The sequence below is a fragment of the Hevea brasiliensis genome, chromosome 18 (genome assembly GCF_030052815.1).
Source record: "Hevea brasiliensis isolate MT/VB/25A 57/8 chromosome 18, ASM3005281v1, whole genome shotgun sequence".
Lineage (NCBI taxonomy): Eukaryota > Viridiplantae > Streptophyta > Magnoliopsida > Malpighiales > Euphorbiaceae > Hevea > Hevea brasiliensis.
Window position 1 is genome coordinate 41,061,221 of NC_079510.1, and position 22,230 is coordinate 41,083,450.

The 22,230-nt window shown below is 32.9% G+C and overlaps 2 protein-coding genes across 7 annotated transcripts; both read left to right on the forward strand.

Annotated features, from left to right (window-relative positions):
- The first annotated feature begins 784 nt into the window (after nt 1–784).
- LOC110643550 (kinesin-like protein KIN-12D) lies at nt 785–9,350 on the forward strand. 2 transcript variants are annotated; one of them, XM_021795966.2, is made up of 23 exons: nt 785–1,107; nt 1,245–1,941; nt 2,330–2,485; nt 2,570–2,653; nt 3,213–3,332; nt 3,521–3,634; nt 3,720–3,812; nt 3,913–4,073; nt 4,178–4,252; nt 4,373–4,460; nt 4,544–4,602; nt 4,701–4,764; nt 4,864–4,929; nt 5,020–5,205; nt 5,567–5,671; nt 5,796–6,031; nt 6,108–6,177; nt 6,267–6,332; nt 6,559–6,603; nt 6,694–6,773; nt 6,869–6,950; nt 7,131–8,842; nt 9,001–9,350. In XM_021795966.2, exons 2-22 carry the CDS (start codon nt 1,246–1,248, stop codon nt 8,559–8,561), a joined length of 4,077 nt encoding a protein of 1,358 aa, XP_021651658.2. In that variant the 5' UTR covers nt 785–1,107; nt 1,245; the 3' UTR covers nt 8,562–8,842; nt 9,001–9,350. The 2 variants fall into 2 exon arrangements, with proteins under 2 accessions (XP_021651658.2, XP_021651659.2); XM_021795967.2 differs by having other exon boundaries at nt 9,006–9,350.
- Nucleotides 9,351–9,725: 375 nt separating this feature from the next.
- On the forward strand, nt 9,726–17,880 carry LOC110643551 (probable N-acetyl-gamma-glutamyl-phosphate reductase, chloroplastic). 5 transcript variants are annotated; one of them, XM_021795970.2, is made up of 14 exons: nt 9,731–10,286; nt 10,399–10,560; nt 11,433–11,543; nt 12,900–12,986; nt 13,075–13,125; nt 13,245–13,316; nt 13,927–14,046; nt 15,611–15,671; nt 15,795–15,875; nt 16,116–16,195; nt 16,292–16,381; nt 16,747–16,875; nt 16,981–17,116; nt 17,629–17,880. In XM_021795970.2, exons 1-13 carry the CDS (start codon nt 10,233–10,235, stop codon nt 17,086–17,088), a joined length of 1,206 nt encoding a protein of 401 aa, XP_021651662.2. In that variant the 5' UTR covers nt 9,731–10,232; the 3' UTR covers nt 17,089–17,116; nt 17,629–17,880. The 5 variants fall into 5 exon arrangements, with proteins under 5 accessions (XP_021651663.2, XP_057996330.1, XP_057996331.1 ...); XM_058140346.1 differs by having other exon boundaries at nt 17,638–17,880; XM_021795971.2 differs by lacking the exon at nt 17,629–17,880 and having other exon boundaries at nt 9,726–10,286; nt 16,730–16,852.
- The last annotated feature ends 4,350 nt before the right edge of the window (nt 17,881–22,230 follow it).

The following is a 22,230-nucleotide window of genomic DNA, read 5'->3' on the forward strand; positions in this document are numbered from 1 at the left end:
CAATTTTTTAATTCACACCGAAAACTACACAGCCTTACCCATATGGGATTAATTTTTGAATAATCAAATCAAGTAAAGAGTCGTTCAACCACTCAAGGGCTATGTTTGAATTATGATTTAAGATGATTTCATATTGGACGGTATGATTATTTTATATGCTTAAAAAAATTATTCTTAAACAGTGATAATTTGATATTATTAAAATCACCAAATTAATGATTTGGCATGATTTACAATTTTTGTTTCTTCATTTTATTCTACATAATATATAGAATTTTAATTATATGGTTTTAATATTATATATTTATAAGATATATTTAATGATTAATTAAAAAATAAAATATATATTTAAAATAATAATAAAAATTATTTTAATAATATTTATATTTATTTTATCATATTATATTATTTTATAAAATATAATACACTACAATATGACATATTAAATTACGTTAATACTCGATTTAAGTAGGGATAAAAGATTATTCTCTATTAATTATTTACGACAGCTTATTCCTTTCTATACTAGCTGTATCCATTTGCATTTTATTAATGAAATTTTACTATATTTATTTAAAAAAAAAATTATTATTTTTTTTAATTTATAATAGAGCGAAAAATCTCTATATTTATCGCAGGGAATGTGAAGGAAAAGTAATCGTTGAAATTTGAAACCGAGACATGATAATAATATTTCAATTTGTACAGTTTGACGAAAAAGCCCCTGCCTACTTCAAATCCCAAAAAACCGCGACACCCTCATCTCTCCATTCATTTTCAAATCTATTTTCAATCTCAGCTGTCCATTCTCCACTTCCCCTTTGTCATTTTGAGTTTAGGCCCACTTTGAAAACAAACGCTGGACACAGAAGAACAAAAATAGTGATGCAGAATTCCAGATGCTTTAAGCTAAAACTACGATCCAGGGAGAGAGAGAGAGAGATGTTTACTGAAATCAAGATCCAATAATTTTCCAGTTTTCATTTTTCAGCTTTTTCACTAAAGTCCCTGAAAAATCCAGCTGAAATCAGCTCTCATCTCAGCAACGGAAAACAAAATTTCAGTAACTAAAAATCTCCAGATTTTGTTCTTCAATTCCTGTTTCAGGTTGTGTCTTCATTTTTCTATTCACTTTTTCTAGTGAGAACAATGCAGAATATGCATTTAGCTATTGAAATTAGAGATCTGTTAGTATTTCTCTATTCATTTTCTCAGGGAAAGATTTTTTTTTTTTTCTATTTCAGGATGTTGAGAGATTTCAAATTCCTGCGCCGGAATTCGGGCAAGCAGAGCGAGGAAATCGAGAATGTGCCTGTAAATCCTAGATATTCATTGGCGAGTCAAGCCAGGGCCGACTCATCTAGGCCTCCATTGAACACGATTCAAGTCCCAGCCCCAATTCTTCACCCTCCTAACCCTAAATTTGAGCAAGAAGCGGTAAACGCTAGAAGTAAAATTGATAGAACACCAGCCAAGCCCAAACCCAAGAACTGTGACTCAACTTTGCCTCCGGATAAATATGGAGGAGTGGGATTTCATACCAAGAACCAATTGGGGTGGACTCAGGGAAATGGGCCTAGCTCCACTCCCAGCGACTCGCGTGATGAAATGAGACCTGATATTAACAACTATTCAGTGCTGCTGAATCATGGGGGCTTGCCTAACATTACTCCAAGGTCGACGAGGAGGCCTACTTCAAGTCATTCTGAGACTAATTCTACACAAAGCACGCCAACCAAGAGTGTTTCTAAGCCTCCGAGTTTGGGGTTTAGGAGTAAGTATGATGGGGTTATTGGAGGAGGGCGTATGGGGAACTTTACTGCATTGTATAGGGGGATTCCTGTATCTAGTGGTTCGAGTACTGCTGTTGTTAATACTGTTGAAGTGCCTCATTTTGATCTCAAAGAGGATCCATCATTTTGGATGGATCACAATGTACAGGTAGTTTCTTTTTTTTGGTTTGATTTGAGGTTTTTGTTTCCTTTGGATATGCCCGTTTCAGTGCCTAGAATTAGTTAGGAGATTATTTTATGAAAAGACTGGCAGTACATATGTTGTCTTTGTGAGACCTGTGGCAATACCAAACTACGTGGGAATTTGCAATGCTGAACAATGTTTTGACTTTAGAATGGCCTAGTATTATAATAAGGTGAATACTGAAGAACATTTTCGAGGAAAGATGGATTCAATTTACTGAGAAAAAAGGTTGCCGGTGATGTTTGAAAGATTAAATTCTGAATTGAATGGTGTAATTTTTGCTCTCTATTTTTGTGGAATGTGATAATTGGATATGTTGCAAGTTATGCTGAAGGTTGATGAATTTATCCAGGTTCTTGTTCGTGTGCGTCCTCTCAGTAGCATGGAGAAGAGTATGCATGGTTACAGCAGGTGTTTGAAGCAAGAAAATGCCCAAAGTATCACTTGGATTGGTCAACCAGAAACTCGCTTCACATTTGACCATGTAGCATGTGAATCAGTAGATCAGGTCTGGTTAGAAAGAAGAAAATAGTTGATTTTACCAATCACACATTTTGTAAGTTAAGCAGTGTTTTGAAATTGTCATTTGCAGGAAATGCTTTTCAGGATGGCTTGTCTCCCCATGGTGGAGAATTGTTTGTCTGGCTACAACAGCTGTATGTTTGCCTATGGTCAGGTAATCTCCCGCGCATAGAATCCTTTTGACATAACGTATGTGGTTCTTCTACTTGCATTTCCACGATGTAAAGTAACTGCCAGTAAGTTGGGCTATGAATATGCGTGATGGCATGGGAAATGGTAACTTGCATGCAATTTCCTTTTTGCATCTTTTCACCTAATTTGTTCGTTTATGTAATTCCATAAACAACACCACTTCAGACCATATTGGTTTTTGACTAAAGCAATGCAGTAAAATCCCGTACTGCTGTAACAAAAGGGGTACCCCTTAATCCTTCAGCTAATTTTATTTATTTATTTATTTTATTATTTTTCCATGAGAGAGTGTGCTTTCTCCTTCCATCGACAAGAGTGGAAAATCTCTTTGTTATTCTACCTTAGCAAAAACCTGGAAAACAGTTTTACCTTAATGGTTTCCATTTTTGGCGCATATTAACAGTCCCTACAATTAAAAGAGCTTGAAATAAATGATGTATCGTATCATAACATTCTTTGGTGACATCCCCATGCAATTACGTATCAAATATAAGTTAACAATAGGGAGTTTGATTGTGCAGACAGGAAGTGGGAAGACATACACAATGCTTGGTGAAATTGATGATTTAGAAGTCAAGCCCAGCCAACGCCGTGGATTGACACCAAGGATATTTGAATTTTTGTTTGCAAGGATTCAAGCTGTATGTACCTTGCCTGATCTTGCCAGTTAACCTTTTGACATGCACTTATAAGCAAACAATTTTTATACCTTATATCTTACAATACATAATGACCTGTGCAATGTTAAAAGTTCTTATATGTAGATTCAACCATAGATATTACATAATACCTTTTTCTTGTTACATTTTTAACTTTCGTTTTTATTCAGGAGGAAGAAAGTCGTAGGGATGAAAGACTAAAATATAATTGCAAGTGCTCTTTCTTAGAGATTTACAATGAACAAATTACCGATCTCCTTGATCCCTCATCTACCAATTTGCTTGTGAGTTTGATCATTTTGAAGTGATTTGGGTTTGGAATGTTTTGAGATACTTTTAGTTATTCATTTTTTCGTTTATACTTTGTAGCTGAGGGAGGATGTCAAGCAGGGTGTCTATGTAGAAAATCTCTCAGAATTTGAAGTTCGAACTGTGAGCGACATTCTGAAGCTACTGACTCAGGTTACCAATCCATATTGTTTTCCCATATCTATCACTTTTTCTTTCTCTTCACCCTCTTTGTGTGCGTGGATGTGTTAAATGAACTATTTTTTGCATCTAGGGTTCTGTAAATAGGAAAGTTGCAGCAACAAATATGAATAGACAAAGCAGTCGGTCGCATAGTGTTTTTACTTGTGTTATTGAGAGCAGGTGGGAAAAAGATTCCACAACTAACCTAAGGTTTGCTAGATTGAACCTAGTTGATCTTGCAGGTTCAGAAAGGTAAGCACGTTACTTTCAAGTTTTAATGTTTGCTGGATTACACATACTCTGCATATTTGAGTGATGTTATTTCTGAATCATGACCTAATTATTGTCAACTACAGGCAGAAAAGTTCAGGTGCTGAAGGTGAGCGTCTAAAGGAAGCTGCAAACATAAACAAATCATTGTCCACGTTAGGGTACTGCAACCATTACCAAATTTTGTTGGCACCCATCAGTGTTTTCTTCCCATATATATATATATTCGTTTTGGCTTAATGCTTTCTGTCAATATAATGAATGCAAACTATCATTTGCAGTCATGTAATTATGATTCTAGTAGATGTGGCAAACGGGAAACAAAAACATGTTCCTTATAGGGATTCAAGGTTGACCTTCCTTCTTCAGGTTAATTCTAATCTTGTTCCCCTATCTTTTTCTGTATTATCTTTTCAGTCATGATGTAACATATGATACACAATGTGATTCAGGACTCGCTTGGTGGAAATTCAAAAACAATGATCATTGCTAATGTCAGCCCTTCTATCTGGTTGGTTCACTTGTTTGAAATCACTATCATATTGTTTCAGCTTTGCCAATTTCTCACAAAGTTACAATGAGGCTTTCTTTAATTTCTACATTTTGCAGCTGTTCAGCTGAAACACTGAGTACTTTAAAATTTGCTCAGAGAGCAAAACTTATCCAGAATAATGTAAGCTTGTTGCTGACTTTCTGTATTCATGTACTACGGTTGACTTCTCCAAGGCATTGATCAGTTTCACTAATTTATGAACTTCATTATGGTCAATAGGCTATTGTGAACGAAGATTCCACTGGGGATGTCATTGCACTACAGCATCAAATACGGCTTTTAAAGGCGTGATATCATATATGACAACTCATTTATTATATTCTTTTTTTTTTGCCAGTGACTTGTACTAAAATTACTGGGTCATTTGTGGAATAGGAGGAGCTTTCTCTTCTAAAACGTCAAAATGTCTTCAGATCTTTGTCATTTGGTTCAACTGGCAAAGATACGACTCAAGTAAAAGATGCTGCTTGCTCTGAAAACATGCATGTAACAGATCAACAGCAGGTTGATGGCCTGCTTGGATTTGAATCAAAAGACATAATTAGAATGTCCACTGAGCAGGTATACTACGTCATTTTGTGTTATGATAATTCAGCAAATAGCAATATAATATGATAATTATATGAAAATGGGACTAATTAACTTTAGAGCTGATACAGATTATGAGCATTTATTTTTATTTAATTAGAAAGTGGCTTCTTTTAAGTGACATGATGAGGTAGACATTTGTTTTACCCACTAATAGGTAACATTTAAAGTGAAACACTGTAATTTAGTGTGTTATTTAGTTGTTGTCGAGATGTTTCCTATCCCTACCGTACTGATTTGAAAACCATCAGCTTGGATGTTGTGCCTTATTTCCTCCATATTAATTTTTAGATTTGGCATGTATTACATATTACTAAAATTAATATCCAAACAGTTGAATTCTTTGGAGACAACACTTGCTGGTGCATTGAGAAGAGAACAGATGGCAGAGACACACATCAAGAAACTTGAAGCTAAAATTGAGCAGTTGAACTGCTTGGTAAATTATTTTACTTATATTGATATATATATTTTTGGAGTGAAGTTTATTTTTTATTTTTTATATTTTTCCCCCTTTCCATTTACCTGTTGAACTGTAAACTCTACCTGGCATTGACTGTTAGGTTTGTCAAAGAGAGGAAGAGACCAGGATCACAAAAATGATGCTCAGATGTCGGGAAGACAAAATTCAAAGAATGGAGTCAATTCTTGGTGATTCATTATCTCAAGATACTTATTTGCTTGAAGAGAACAGGGCCCTCTGTGAAGAGATCCAGTTGCTTCAAGCTAAAGTAGATAAAAATCCTGAAATAACTCGCTTTGCAATGGAGAATATAAGGCTTTTGGACCAACTCAAAAGGTTTTTTCTTTGTTTTTGCATCAAAGTATGGTCTAGATGTTCATTTTTTATTAATTTTTCACTGTGCCTATAATAGATTTCAAGAATTCTATCAAGAAGGAGAGAGAGAAATACTCTTGGATAAAGTATCCAAACTTCAGGAACAGGTTTGCGTGGAATTGGATGCAAAATCAAAATTTTGTTTTGTTTGATTTGTTGTATGGAACCTCTGAAATTAAAATGCCATTTTCTGCAGCTGCCTCATTATCTTGATGGGAAATCTATACGACATAACCATCCCAATGTCAATGGCCAACCTCAGGTTTGTACTGTTACCTTCTTGATTCTTCCTGGTTTTCCTATCTCAACATACATTAGTTGATGTAGGAAGGACAGGAAATAGCTTTGGAGCTTGTAGTTTTGTTGCATTCTCTTTTAACTATTTTTTATGCCACCTGATGAGTGCTAAGATTTTGAAAGTAATGCCAAGTAGCTAGAATTTTTCTTTTTCTTACTGGTTTTATACCTTTTCCCCCTTATTGACTCAGGAATCTATGTGCATCAGCAACAAAGACAATTCTCTCCATTTAGAGGTTGCTACTACTTTCTTAACAAGAAATATTACACTTTTTTCTCCTTGAAATTTTTTAATATATGTCACACTCACTTTCCATTTTTGTCAGTTAAAGAACAGTCTCAATGAGTTAGAGGAGTGCAGGTGTAAGTTAAGTTCTTGCTTAGAGGATAACAAAAAACTAAGTAGGTGAGGAATTCTAGTGCCTTTTTAAGTTCATTTGGAATTCTGTTTTACATTCATTTACATTCATGATGGAATTTTGATTTCATGATCTTTTGTAGAGAAACACATGATCTGCAGCTTATGTTAGACAATCTCAAATCTACTGCCCAGGATAAAGATGACAACGTCAAAAACATTAAGGTAACTTTTAGTTTTGGATTATCTAGGTTCATGAAAAGATGGATACTGTTTTAATATGTCGCACACTTGACAAGTAGGTATCTCAGCTAAGTCATATTTATATCAGTGTGTATATGCTCTTGGTTTTTTCTTTGGTTTATCTACATTGCGCACATCTTGAAGCCTATTCATGATTTTCAGGATCCATCAGAAGCTCTTACTTCTGAATTTGGCATGCTTAGGGGAGTTAAGAATGGGGGGGAAAGCATGCATATTATATCAGTAATGAAACATGCGGAAGAAGTCTTGGATTTACAGCTGCAATTGGATATATTGAAGATTATTCTCGAAGAAGAGAGATCAATCCGTGGTGAAGTAGAAGAAAGGACAGCATGCTTGAGTAGAGAACTTGAACTGGCCAATGAAAAGCTTCTGTTTGTAAGCAAGCAACATGGAGAAGCAACTCATGAATTGAAAGAGGCAAAGTTAGTTGTTGAAGCCCTTGAGTCTCAACAAATACTGACGATAAATGAGATGGAAGACCTGAGGAAAAGTAACAGTCACTATTTGGAGCTTTTGCATGAAAAAGAGTTTGAAATAATGGAACTGAAAGAGCAACTTTCTCGACAAGATTTAAGAGATTATCCATCTGACCGGTTAGATGGTAAGGACTCTATTTTACAAATGAAACTGAAGAGGATGCAAGATTCACTTGAGAAGGCCAAGAAACTGAATATTTGGTACCGAAATGATCATGCTTTTCAGGCAACCAATGAAGAAGAAATGGATGAAGTCCGTAGGCAGGCAGAAGCTGAAACTGTTGAGGTTATTGTTTGTATGCAGGAAGAACTATCCATTCTTCAGCAGCAGGTCCACAATTGCCATTTGAAAGAGATTGAGACTAATAAAGTTGTAATGCTTCTAGAAAATGAGTTGAAGGAGCTGAAGGGAGAGTTAAACCTCTTAACTAAAGACAACAAAGAGTTGCATGGAAAGTTAGAGAGTAAAGATGGAGAATTGAGAACATTATCTGATGAGTGGGAACTGTTGGCTTGTGAAATAGCAGAAATTGTTGCAGATGGGCTAGAGGCACTTACCGATGCCTCTGATCAGCTCAAACATATCTCTACCACCTTTCCACATAAAAGGATTTGGATCTCTGAACAAGTTGGCAGGTTAATTAGAATCATCTCTGAAAAGGAGTTCCTGATTGAAGAACTCAGCAAATGTTTAGAAGACGCAAACAATAAAAGAAGTGATGCAGAGTGTATGCTTAAGTCTTTGAGAGGAGCAGTACTGGTGATCAATGAAGCACATTTACAGGAGTGCAATGAAAAGGAGAAAGAAAATTTTCTCTTGAAGTCTCTGTTAAAAGAGAAAACAACTACAATTGCAGAGCTGGAGGATAAAGTGAAGCTGGCAGAACTTCATGCTACTAAGTCATCAGTTTGTGCGACAGCTGCTTTTGTGATTGTGAATAGGTTTTCAGAATTGAATGTTAATAATCTCAATAAGTTAAAGTGCAAGAATTTACAACCTTGTGACTCAGCAGAGATTAATCAAAGGAAAGATGCCCTTGTCAAAGATCAGGCTGCTTCTATTAACGAGGCAGAGGAAAAAGTCCTTGTATAAATTTTGATAAGGCACAGCAATCAATGGTTAAACTGAAGGTTAGCCCAAAGAGAAAACTGTTGTTATCTTTGGTCTAAAGTTGACGGCTATTCAGAATTGAATCTTCTACTGGAAACTGAAGATGGCAGGGTGGTACAGGAAGCATTTGTCACTCTATTGAAACATCAGGCAGCAGGAATAGCAAAACCTGTGTCCAATATAAGCCCTGCAGTTGCTGAAGAGGCACTTGAACTGATGAAAAATAGACTCGCTTCCCTGGAAAGAGAATGTCTAGATTTAAGGTAAATACATGCACATCAAATAACAAATTTATATGTCATTTGACAGGGAATGCTTCTTTTTTTTTTTTTTTTTGGCAAATACAATTTGTGATCACTATCAAGCATGTGCAATTACATACTATGGTTGCAAATTAACGAAGTTCTAATCTCTATTACAGAACAGAATTACCAAGAAAGAATTCGGTTGTCTGAGAAACATTACCAACAAACTGGAGAACGGATAAGAACTACAAAACTCCGAGAAGAGGCCAAACTCCTTTATTAGACCGATAGCACTAGTTGCCTATGCAAGGAGATGGGTATTTAGCCTTGTGCTAGCAATTATAACAGCAGAAGCCAAGCCAAGCTTTGGATGTGTTCATGTAGTTCTTCTTATTCTGATTCGTCTGATCAAGCTGTGTATCAATTCTTTTCTCAATCTGGATATCATTTTTTTTTTCTTGGTTTATTCTGTATTACCGTGTAAATAAATAAATATATAATTCAATGGAAATTGATAATTGCCATCTTTTACTTGCTCTATACATTCCACATTAAGTTTAATGTCTTGAATTCAGATTTACCTTCTCTATCTCTGCATGGAATCTATAGGATATGATTGAAGGGAAAGTTGAGTAATGGAGAGAAATGTAAAGAGTGATCAATTATTTTAATTTTTTTTAAATGGGTGCAAAAATGTTAAAATTTGGGGTTTGGGAAGGAAATTTGATAATAAGAGAGAGAGCCTTTAATTACTTTCATTACATGCTGCTCAATCGATTAGTTATGAAATACCAACGTTATATTTTGTGTTCAACGACAGAACATACTTGTCGTTTGCATTGGAGAACCATTATTTAATAATAAAACAACATGACATCCCAGACAACATTATCCCCAATAAGGATTGCCAGTGCTGGTCTGTCAGCTTCAAACGTCAATGGAGACCAAACACAGCAAACCTTCTTTTCTTATATATTTATATATATTCGAGAGAAAGAAGAAAAAACGGAAATTTTCCTAGCCCATTAAATTATTGATGTTATTCCTATTCAATTTCTGTCCAAATTCCAAATCCCACTAGGCCACTACAAGAGAAAGAAGAAAGAATGGAAATTTTCCTAGCCCGTAAAATTATTGAAGCTATTCCTATTCAAATTCTGTCCAAATTCCAAATCCCACTAGGCCACTACAAGACAATAATCTAGGGTTTTGGCATTTGTTTGTTGCTTTCTCATGACAAGAATAAATTTCACATGAGTACTTCGAAATGCCGACTTTATTCTTTATTTCTTTCTGATTAAAACCCCAAATTTCATATCTTCACTAAAAGCATCCGATCCTAGGATCACCAACTTCACCTATAAAAGCCTTCTTTTTTGTTCAATTCTGTAGCATTTTATAGAGAAAGATGAGCACTTCAGTTTTCAACTCAGTTTGCTTTGATCGAGGGTGCTTGTGGAAGGTCAGTGCTCGAAATGGGTGGGTTGTAACTTCTATAAGTTTTTTTTTTTTTTTTTTAAATAAATAATGAAAGAGGAATTGAGTGATGCTTAGCAATGTGCATATGAATTCAGGGTGAAGTGAAATTCTCAAAGTTGGGCAAACGTAATGAGGATAGGCTCTATGTTGGAAGATCCACGTTATTGTCTCCCAGAAGCTTGCAGATTAGAAATTCTAAGCAGGAAAAGGATGTTCGTGTTGCTCTTCTTGGAGCTAGTGGTTACACTGGTGCAGAGGTTTGTGCGTTTCTATTTTTCCATTTCCCCCCTTGTTATGTGCCAATTCCGGAAATCAGAAGAACAAGAAAGAACAAGAACTCAGGGAGGGATTCTAGAGAGAAAACTCAGGAATCTTTGATTATTCTTCCATAATTATCCATACAACAAAGGGAGTTACCTTACTAACTAACTGATTTAACAAACTCCAGCTAAGCCATTCCCGTAGCCAATCATTCTCCATTTGCTGTTGAGCTTATCGATTTGGCTTTACTTCATATCACCCCTTTTTTTGGAGGGTGGGTTTGAGGGATGGGAAGCATAGGTTTGATTGTATGGCTCTGTGCAGGTTAATAACCAACCTTTGGATCAGCAGCCGGTGGCTGCATCTGTGTGTATGAGGGCTGTGTTGATGAATTATTATTTTGGACAATAAGGTTAAGAAGTTAACCACTACTGAAGTGAATAGGTTAGTTGTTTATGACAGTGAGAGAAAGAGAGAAGGGAGAGATTTCTTTTTACTAAGTTAGTAGACATTTTATTCTCATGGGCAAAAGAGGAGGGTTTTAGGCTTTTGGGTCCTCCTGGATGTGCAGTTCTTAATTATTGAAGGAAACGGGATCTTTTTTATGATAGAAAAACTATATTTTTGAAAAACAAGAATGAAAATAATTGGCATGTTTTGCTAACTGCAAGTAGGAAAGGAATTTTTGAAAATTTTAGTTAAAATTATGTTGTTTAAGAATATTTTGCATGTCAAATTTTCCAAATTCCTGTTTTGTGATTTTATTTGTTGTAGGAGTTGGTATGGTGATGGATTTTAGTTATATTCATGGCAAATAATTCTGTTTTGGAAAAAGAATGAAAAATTGAAGTTAATCCTTTTTTGGCAGATTATTCGACTTCTTGCAAACCATCCTTTCTTTGGCATTACTCTTATGACTGCTGACAGAAATGCTGGCAAATCGATAGGGTCTGTGTTTCCTCATTTCATCACACAAAAGGTATTGCTCTTCACATGTTCAGTAGAAATCTGTTTGAGGGCATAATGGTGTTTTGTCTATTTTTGAATGTGTGTGTGTGTGTGTATACATGTGTGATGAGTGATGTACTAATTATAGCGAAAATAGGTATGAAAAAAAATGGTAGGGACATACTCTCATTGTGCATGGTTATTAAAGGCTCAAAGCACACTAAGGCACTAAGGGGTCTTTGAGCCTAGGCGCAAGATGCAAGGAACAGCGCGCGCTTGGGCAAGGTGAGGTGCAAAAAAAAAAAAATCCTAAAAATCGAATAAATGTGACTATTCCATCAAACTTCAAATAACATAAAATTAAAAATAATAATAATAAAGAAGCATTCAAGTACTAATATAGTAAAACTTGAATAGTCTTTTAGTGTCTCAAAACTAAAGTTAAGCAATTATAAAATAACTATTATTCAATCTTCATCAAGAGTAGCATCATAATCTTCTTTATCTTCTTCTATGCCTTCATCCTCTTGATACTCATCTTTAAAATCAATATGTTCATTATCTTTCTCATCTTTAAGAACTAAAGGAGTATTATTTACTTTTTAAGTCAGTGGATGATGGTTTTCGTTGCAACATTTTTTTTTTTTTGAAAAAGATAATAAGAGAGTCGTAGTGTTGAAAATGGAAACATGAGAGGTTTGCGATCCTGGGTATGGTAGTTTTATGAGATTTTGGCGACTAGTTATCACCAATAATACTAATTTTAAAAATTTCCTAGGACGTTAACATTGGATCAGGTAGATTAATAAATTTTGAGTTGAGTGGTAGTGGTTTTTGTCAATAGAAGTGCTCGCTGAAGTTGGAAACAAAGAAGGTGCTCCTTTCTAGAGCCTTGTTCTTGCAACAAGGCGCACGCCTAGGCACATAAGGCGAGGATCTAGTGAATATCGCCCGCCTTTCTCTGGTAGAGGAGCTAGGGTTGGAGCCTGGTGAGCCTTGAGCCTGAGGCACTCCTTTAATAACTATGCCATTGTGAGGGTATAGATGCAATTTCCTCGGCCATATGACATTAATATTATTGCAGGGGAGTTTCTACCATAACTTAGTTTTTTAAAAAATAAAATTTACTTTGTCAACAACTATCATGGGATGCATTGATAAGGTCTAATCTAATGATGAAAAAAACAAAGTACAAACAAAGTAAATTAAAAATAAAGTAACCATAAAAGACACCTTATTGCTGAAGAGGTTAAGGAGTTATCAAATAACACGCCTTCTGCTAACACTAAACTATTTTATATTGATGAAAAATTTGACTGAAGTGTTGAATTGAAATGTATCATTGTTTTCTTCCATCAGTGACTCTTGAATTTCTTTCTATTTGCAGGATCTACCAGTTTTGGTTTCTACAAATGGTGCAAGTTTTTCTGATGTGGATGCTGTATTCTGTTGTTTGCCTCATGGAACCACACAGGTTCATTCATTTTTTTCATCTTTTTGAAAGGGAAATTTGTTTACTCAGCCTATTTGTCTTCGTCATTGGTCATTTCATTCTTCTGCAGGAAATCATCAAAGCTCTTCCCAAGTGGTTAAAGATTGTTGATCTTTCTGCAGTATGCTTTGAAACCCACTCAACATTATGCGTTCTTCTTTAGTTCAGTTTCTGGGTATCATGCACCAATTTGAAAATTCAGAATATGCTCATATCACATATTGCTTGACAATATTTCAGGACTTCCGACTAGGAGATATTTCTGAGTATGAAGAATGGTATGGTCAGCCGCACAGAGCACCAGATTTGCAGGTATGTTACTTGTCCATTTCCTGAGTACTTAAATCTGTCACTTGAACTGGGAATTCTTTATTTTTTGTGGTTCTACATGTAGATTTTCTTCTGTGGGAGGACACTGTAGTGCGAGTTGAAGCATTTGTGAATATATTTGGAATTACAAATTTCATAGCAATATCAGAATTTATAACTCTATATTTCTATTGGAGGCATCAAATTTTCAACTATACAGATAACTTACTTGACCTTGAATTCAACTTTGTGTGCCTGTGATTAGATGACTGGGTAATGTGGACTATGGTTCACTTCCCATGTGATAATAACGTGGTAATTCATTTCAATCTTGGTGATAATAACTTGAGAATATGAAGTATAAGCCATGAAACAAGCTCGGTCTCATAAAACTATCAGTTATTAGGAATTTAGGACACATTACCATTTGTAGGCTGATTGCACAAGGGAAGGATGCACTAAGGTAATTTTGGTTTCTTGATGTCAATATATCCTTCTAGAATTAGCATTTAATGTTGCAGGAACTTTGCATGATCGTTCTTGAAATTGTTATTGTTCATTTCCCAAATGCATGCATTTTTAATTTTACTTAGTTCTTTTTACCTGGATCCAGGAAGAAGCCATATATGGTTTGACAGAGATTTTCAGAGAGAAAATAAAAAATGCTCGTCTGGTTGCTAATCCTGGTTGTTATCCAACATCAATTCAACTTCCTCTTGTTCCTTTGATAAAGGTTTGTGTCCCATGCTATGTTTCAATTTATTTCCTAGAGTATGATTTATTAGCTCTCTATGTTAGATGAAGATATTTTGCAAAACCATATTATTTTTCAGTCTAGGTATGTGCTACATCTATCACTAAATATATTTTCAAAAGAAGGCTTTTTGTATGCTTATTTTCTTTGGATTGGACTGAATTATTAACTAGAAACTAGCAAGAGAAAACCAACCAAACAGTAGGAGTTCACGTTAATGACAAATTCTGTGCCCTGGAAATAGTCAAAGGAGTCTAACATGAAACCAATAGAGTATAAGAAACCAATTCTCAAGAGAAATAAATTCTCAGATTTATTAATTTTCAAATTAATTATCAATCATAGAAAAAGTCTACCAAAATACCTAGAGAACTAAGGTATTTATAGTAGAATTATTTATCCTATTAGTATTAGGATTTCGAACCCTAAATAAGAAAAATACAAAGCAAACACTAATTAGGAATCCCCAATCAATAAAAATTCCTAAATAATTAAAAGACTACTTCCTATGTTTCTTTCTAAATTAGGTAGTTCTAAAATCTCTAGAAAACCTTGTATTATTCCCCCATGGTTGAAAAGAACTCAACTCTGGAAAGTTGAACTACAAATAATAATCTAAGAGAGAATGATCCAAAGTTTGAAATTCCTCTTCAATAATCCAAGGAGCATTTGACTCGGAATGATGCCACTTGACAAGATTTCTTCGAAAACCACATTGAGAGGAAGTAACAAACTCATCATCTAGCACGGTTTCAATGGCATCTTTTTGTTGAGGAAGTGATGGCAACTTTGGCACATGTTGACCAGCAGAAACACTAGAAGACAATGTAGGAGGCTCAAAAATGCGTTAAGGTGACAAATCCTCCACGTTAGAAGCATGACTATCATTCATATGATGAGGCAAGTCAAGTAAATATGCATTAGACCAAGTTTTTGCAAAATGGAGGATGGGCCAATGGCTTGAGCATGTAGTTTCTTTAAGGAATTTTTAGGGTCCTAAATAATAAAAAGACTACTTCCTATATTTCTTCCTAAAATATGTAGTCCTAAAATCTCTAGAAAATCCTGCATCAACTGACTATGTTATTTATGCAGGATAGAGTTTCTTTGTTGAGGGTGGGAGGGAGGAGAAACTGGCAATCATATTGCCAAGAAGAAGGGGGGGGGTTGTGAATTGCTGATCAAATTATCTTATATAAAAGTTGAACATCTAGCAGTTATGCATTATCTTTAATAACTTGATTTTATTAGTCTTGAGACATGGGCTGCACTGAATCTCTTTTGATATCTGTGGAAGTACAATCTCTCAAATCAGGCATATTGGACCAATATTTGATAACAAAGATGCGAGATGTATTCATATCTGATAATTATGGATTTGGCATAGCATTCTCTTCATTTTTATGATTTTTTTTTTAATTTTTAATTTTTTTATTTTTATCAAAACATGGAAGCTGTTTTCATCAATGATTTCCTGATGCTGGTGATCTCTGTTTTTCTGTTAGTTACTTTTGAGTGCCTTATTATTTTCTCGCTATTGCAGGCTAATCTCATTGAATTTAAAAATATAATTATTGATTCAAAATCTGGTGTCAGTGGAGCAGGTTTGGGTTTATTTGCTGTATCTTATATCTTGATACACATTATAGCAGTATGTTTTCATTGCTATATTTTTGCATCAATTTCTTCAGCAGAAGTTGATGGCTCATGGCTGGTACATTGTGCAGGACGTGGTGCAAAGGTGGCAAATCTGTATACTGAATTAACAGAAGGAATTATGTCTTATGGTGTTACAAGGCATCGTCATGGTGAATCTCATACATGGAAATTTAGTTTTTGCATCTGTAATATGAATTCATGAATCATGAATGTAATTCAAAGGAATTAAATCCACAGAACTTATAAATTATTTGATTTATTCTATTTCATGTGGCATTGGAACATTTTCTTGGAAAGATTCTTATGATATATGATTTGATGTATCTTGTTAGTTTCATATTCAGTTGTAACTTAAGGCAGTAATATGGATTCTGGTTTTTGAAATGCAGTTCCAGAGATTGAACAGGGACTATCTGATGCTGCAGGTTCAAAAGTAACTGTCAGTTTCACCCCACACTTGATGCCAATGGTAACAGCTGTCTACCTATGTATGTTAAAACTGATTCACTTTGTTTATTTGCTTATAGAATTTTAAAGCATTCTGTGTTTTTTGTCATTCCGTTAGAGCCGTGGTATGCAGTCAACTATATATGTGGAAATGGCTCCAGGAGTAACGACTGAGGATTTGTACCAGCAATTGAAGCTTTCCTATGAGGTATATTTTAATTGTGTTATTTCTAAGCCATTTTTCAAATAAATATTTAGTGTAAAAAATGTTGTAATTGTTTGAAGGTGGTGCAGTTCTCAAAACAAAGTTTAGAAGGCTTTTATATGCTTTGATCAAACTGATCCTGTGCAAACATAGAATTAGTTGCAGCTGAGTTACCATGGATGTTCTGTTCCTATTTCTTTGATAGGCATGACAGCCCATGACTCTTAATGCCCTTGGCATATTTTGTGGTGGGATTTCAAATGATTGTTTTCACGAAGGGCCATCCATGCATTTATTGTCTTGTGTTTAGCAGCTGTTTTCTTTTGTTTAGCATTTGTTGTTCATTCTCAGTTTAACTTTCATCACAGGATGAAGAATTTGTCAAGTTATTGGAGAAAGGAGTTGTTCCTCGCACTCATGATGTTCGAGGTTCTAATTATTGCTACATGAATGTCTTTCCTGATCGAATTTCTGGTAGAGCAATAATTATATCAGTTGTATGTGTCAGTTCCTCCATCATTATGCATAAATATATTCTGGCTTTTAATATACTGTTGTTTTTCTGCATTAACACTGGCTAATCTCTTAAAACCCTAATGCAGATTGATAATCTTTTGAAGGGAGCTTCTGGCCAAGCTGTACAAAATCTAAATATAATGATGGGATTTCCCGAAAATACAGGGCTAAGCTACCTACCCTTGTTTCCTTGACATCTTTTATTCCTCATCCCCAGAGCAGGTAAGCATGTCACCCTTGGTCCCTTACGACACTCTTTGACTATGCTAACTCATGTTTGTGTAATTTACTTCATAGGCTTGCATTTCTTTACATAAAACCTCTAAATCTTCTTCGGGATTCATTATCCTTGCTGAGCATTCAACTCAACCCCAATTGTTTCTCTACTTAATGGAGGAATAATCTGTTTTCCTTGCAGCGTTTTAGCAACTTCTTTGAACTGCTTTATGAGGCAGATCATCTTTGTTGTTGACATAATTCTGATAGATGACTCCATCAGAGCATCCTTTCATTTTTCAAGTCCATTGCATATAAGAGCATAGCCTAGGTTTCTAGCTTTTAATTAAATTGTAAAACTTGAAGCACTTTTCTTAGGAGGCCTTTTCTGTTCTGGTGGAATATTTACTCATTTCCTTCCCTCAAATTGTGATGTTTATTTGTGATAAAAAAAAATTGATTTTTATTTGAATATCATAAATTAACACCAGGGCTGATGCATGCTATTATTACATTAGTTGTTGCAGGTATCATGGAATGCAACTTTTTCTTTCTGAAAGCTCCACTGTCTTGAAGGTCTGGAAATAAGTTAACCGCTGAGTGTTACTAGGAACATGGGCCAACTTCGTAAGATGAGATATGCAATTAGATGATAGAAACTTATCCACGGGAGATTATTTACTTGCCAAAGTTGTAATGATTCCTGCTATTGTCATGGCCCAATTTGTGTTTTTTAATCTTAATTTCATTGGGCAAAAAATTTTCAATCATGGAACCTGATTACAAACCACCTTGTGAGATGGACAAACATTAATCCAATATAAGAATGGGCTAACCAAAAAGAAAACAACGAAATTTGATAATTTTTGCAATTAACTCTTAAAAGTTTATATAATTATTAATTAAATTTTTATATTTAATTGAAAACTCAAATTGATTATATCATCAAAAAATTGTCAGTATGTTTAATGAGAGTTTTATGTTAATTGTCATATTATCACTATATAAATCACATTAAAGGCTTTAATTAGGGTTATTGTTAAAAAAATTATGAAATTTATTAATTTTTATAATTAAATTTTTAAGTTTATAAAATTGTCAATTAAATATTAAAGTTTACATGGTTATCAATTAAATTCGTAGATTTGATTGATATCTCAAATTGATTCGATTATTAATAAATTATTAATATATTTTTTTGGCAATCGACTTTAATTTGAGATTTATAATGTGATTTTTATAGTGATAATATAACAGTTGATGTGAAATTCTTGTTAAATATACAAATAATTTTTTAATAATTGTATTAATTTAATATATCAATTAAATGTGAAAATTTAATTAATAAATATATAAATTTTAAGATTTAATTTTAAAAATTATTAAATTTTAAAATTTTTTTAATAATTAACCCTGCAAGAATACAGTAACATGGCCTACCTTTTTACTGTTTCTTTTTGCTGGAGCTAGGTAGTGTCTGGCGGAAAAAAAAAAAAAAAAAAAAAAAAAATATATATATATATATATATATATATATATATAATTCTTTTAGGGCTGATCACTCGTATAATAGTGATCGGCTATATTTTTGCCTTTTTAAATTATTTAAGGGGATATTTGGTTTATTTGTTGGGTGTAGTTGATAACTGATAGATACCCAAACAGGTAAATTATAATGTTTGACAAGCTTAAAAAAATAGAGCTGATAACTGATGGGCAACTGATGTGATACCCATCAGCTGCTGCAGTTTATATCAGCTATATTTTTAGAGCTGTTTCTCATCAGTTGATAGCTGATTTGGTTTTAACTTTTATTTTGACCATATTATCTTTTTTTATTTAACTTGAAAATTAATATTATTAATATTTTTATTTTTTTCATTTGTAATTTTAACATTTTAATTAACGCATTTCAATTTTAATAAAATATTTTTTATTAATAACATAAAATATAAAATATTTATTTATATCTAAAAACTTAAAATTAATTATAAATTTTAATATTAACAATAATAATTATTTTATTATTTTATTTATATTTTTAAAATTATTTAATTATCTTAAAAAACAATTATTTTCTTATTTCAATAATAAAATAAATGATATAATATAAAAGATTAATAATTATATATTTATTTAAATAATATAATATATTAATTTAATAATTATATATTTAATTTAATAATAAAATAAATAATATAATGTAATAAATTTATAATTTTATATTTATTTAAATAATAAAATAAATTATATGATATATACCCTTATTAGTCATTTCACTTATCAACATCAACAGCTAAATATAATTTTACCAAACACTTAACATAAAAGCTATCATCAGCTATCAGTTATCAGCTATTAGCTAACAGTAACAGCTATCAACTAACAGCTATCAGTTGTATTCAATAGTTAAACCAAACAGGCCCTTAGACGCATACTAGCCTTTATCATTTTCTCAGACCTTGTGAAACCTAACCCTTTGTTTGGATCAAGGAGTTATGGTGGTAAAGAAAAGTAAAATATAATTTTAAGAAATTTTTCACTTGTTTAGAATAGAAGGTTGAGGAATAGAGAAAATTTTCACTTATTTGGAATGGAAAGTTGAGAAACAGGGAGAGTTTTAGGGTACTCCCAAAACCTTCCAATTTCTAATCTTTCAATTTCTAACCCACCAATTTAGTGGGTTGAGAAGAGTTGAAAAAAATTTTATGTTTTGATTTCTTATATTATCCATATCAATTTTAAAAAATATCTAAAATATTCATTTTTACTATAAAATAATAAATTTCATAAAAAATATAATTTTATAATTTTTATATTTAACCTTACATTCCAATACCATTAAACCAAATGAAATAAGATTATAAAATTTTCATTTACGTTACTTTTCTCTCTAATATAAATAAAATTATTATCTTACCTTATTATATCATATCTTTCTTTACCTTACTTATTTTACTAAACATCCCTTCCCTATTTTACTAAACATCCCTTCCCTCGATCTAAACAAAACCCAAATATTGTTTAAAATTTTCAATTCACCTTTTTAGAAAAAAGAGCCAGAAAATGCATCATGGATTTCCTTTGGTTGTCCACTTCAAGGGAATGTGGCTTCAATATCAATTTGTTTCTTTTGGCTATTTGAAATGGTAAAAAGGTCTGAAAGTTGCACTATTACCATTGAAATTGAACTCTTTCAATATTTTCAGAGCGTTTTCCTTATTGTTGTGGAGGTTCATAAAAAAAGGTGATTTTCAAAGTACACTAGCAGATTTTGGGGGAGAGTTAACATACGCAAGCAGACAGACTGTTTTAGTGGATTGAATCCATTATCTCTATACATAAATTGGGGTAATTACACCAATCGTTCTTGAACTTAGAGGCCTTTTCATTTTCATCTCTAAACTTCAATTTCTTAAAATAAAATCACTTAATTTAAATTTTTTTTTTCAAAAAGTCACTTTCACCTGCAAGTTTTCCACTCAACATTGAAACTTTCTCTTTAAAGTTTTTCTCCACTTTATAATCAATGATGATATGAGATTTTGTGGTGGCATGGATTTTTTCTCTGCTCGTCTTGGAAAAGTTGCGACGTATTCGCAAATTAAACCAGAGCCTACTATGAAATATGATTATCGTGATGAGGACATTGCTTCTTTTCAGAGATGGATAAAATAGTAATTTTATTTTTTTGAATTAGTAAATCTGTGACTTTTCTTGAAATGAAATTTAAGTTGAGTGATTTTATTTTAAGAAATTAAAGTATAGGGACAAAAATAAAAAGACCCTTAAATTTAAGAATGATTGATGCAATTAACCCCATATATGGAAAAATTTTACCATTTGACATTTTTTTTAAAAATATAATATTGTTATATTTTTCAGTGAATGCTTTTATTTTTGTCAGATATAAAAATATATATTGAATTAAAAAAGCCTGGAGCCTGATATAAAATAAGGATAAAAAGAGACCAAATCTTACAAAATTACAAACTAAGGCTTAAAAAGGGGCATTGTCTAACAGCTATCCACCCTAAATCAGAGTGGTCCACAAACCACAAATCTAAATCAAACTTTAAAAAACCGATCGAAGTCGAAATCCAGAGCATGCGGCAGAGAGATACACGGCCACCCACGAAATTGGATTTTCCATTGAAACCAAACCGCACATGAGAGCCACAAACAGGAGCTCCCCAAACAACACCCAGAAGGACCCAGTGAACACAGATATTGAGATTAGACATTTGAAAAGAATCATTCAAAAATGAGAGTTAACGTTGATCTCAAGATTAAATGTTCAGTGCATCGATGTTCGTGGTGGCTATGGTTAAAATGAATAATGAAGAGATCTTTTTTTTTTTTAAACAAACGTTTTGGGACAGGTTTTGGAAGACATATCAGTCTTGTTTTAAGCAATAGCTTCCTTTCATTTGTGCTTTGCCTTTTGTTTGAAGTTAGACACAAGGGCAGACCTAGATGCAGAATAGTGGGCCAGTTGACCCACTGAATTCATGAAGAATTTTAAATGGGTTTTCAAACTAAGAATTTTATACATATATATATATATATATATATATATAAGGAAAATTTTTCATCCAAAAATTATAAATGACCCCAGTTGAAAATTAATAATAAAAGTTATCCATTCAAATAAAGTAATGATAAATTTAAAGATTTTTTTTTCTATATATTTGTGTAAAATTTTAAGTCAATTAAATTTATTTATTTTTTAATTCTTATACTAGTTTAATGTTGCTTTTAGTTTCTTTCTATTTCTTTTTCTCATATTCATAAGAGTTATAACCTTTTTCACTCTTTCATTTCTAATTTTTAATTCTTTTTTTTATTTTATATTCATTGGTTTTATCTTTTTTTCTTTTTCATTTTTGCAAGAAATACAATATAAATATTTTAAATCTTGCTTGTAAAATTAATATTAATATTAATATTATTTATTTATAACTGCAAGTATTGAAATAATATTTCTTGCTATAAAAATTTTAAAGAATTGACTGTTGAATCGAATCGAAAATCAATTAAATTATTTAATGATTATTGATAAAAAAATCTTTGATATAATTGATAATTAAGAGGTCATGCAATACTTCCAGAAAATAAAA

Bases quoted from the DNA above. Each gene is read 5' to 3' on its own strand.
- LOC110643550 (XM_021795966.2), top strand. From the start codon at position 1,246: ATGTTGAGAGATTTCAAATTCCTGCGCCGGAATTCGGGCAAGCAGAGC. The intron at 4,603-4,700 runs GTTGGTTCACTT...TACATTTTGCAG, and splicing joins AATGTCAGCCCTTCTATCTG to CTGTTCAGCTGAAACACTGA. The intron at 6,951-7,130 runs GTAACTTTTAGT...CATGATTTTCAG, and splicing joins ACAACGTCAAAAACATTAAG to GATCCATCAGAAGCTCTTAC.
- LOC110643551 (XM_021795970.2), top strand. From the start codon at position 10,233: ATGAGCACTTCAGTTTTCAACTCAGTTTGCTTTGATCGAGGGTGCTTG. The intron at 13,126-13,244 runs GTATGCTTTGAA...ACAATATTTCAG, and splicing joins AGATTGTTGATCTTTCTGCA to GACTTCCGACTAGGAGATAT. The intron at 14,047-15,610 runs GTTTGTGTCCCA...TCGCTATTGCAG, and splicing joins CTCTTGTTCCTTTGATAAAG to GCTAATCTCATTGAATTTAA.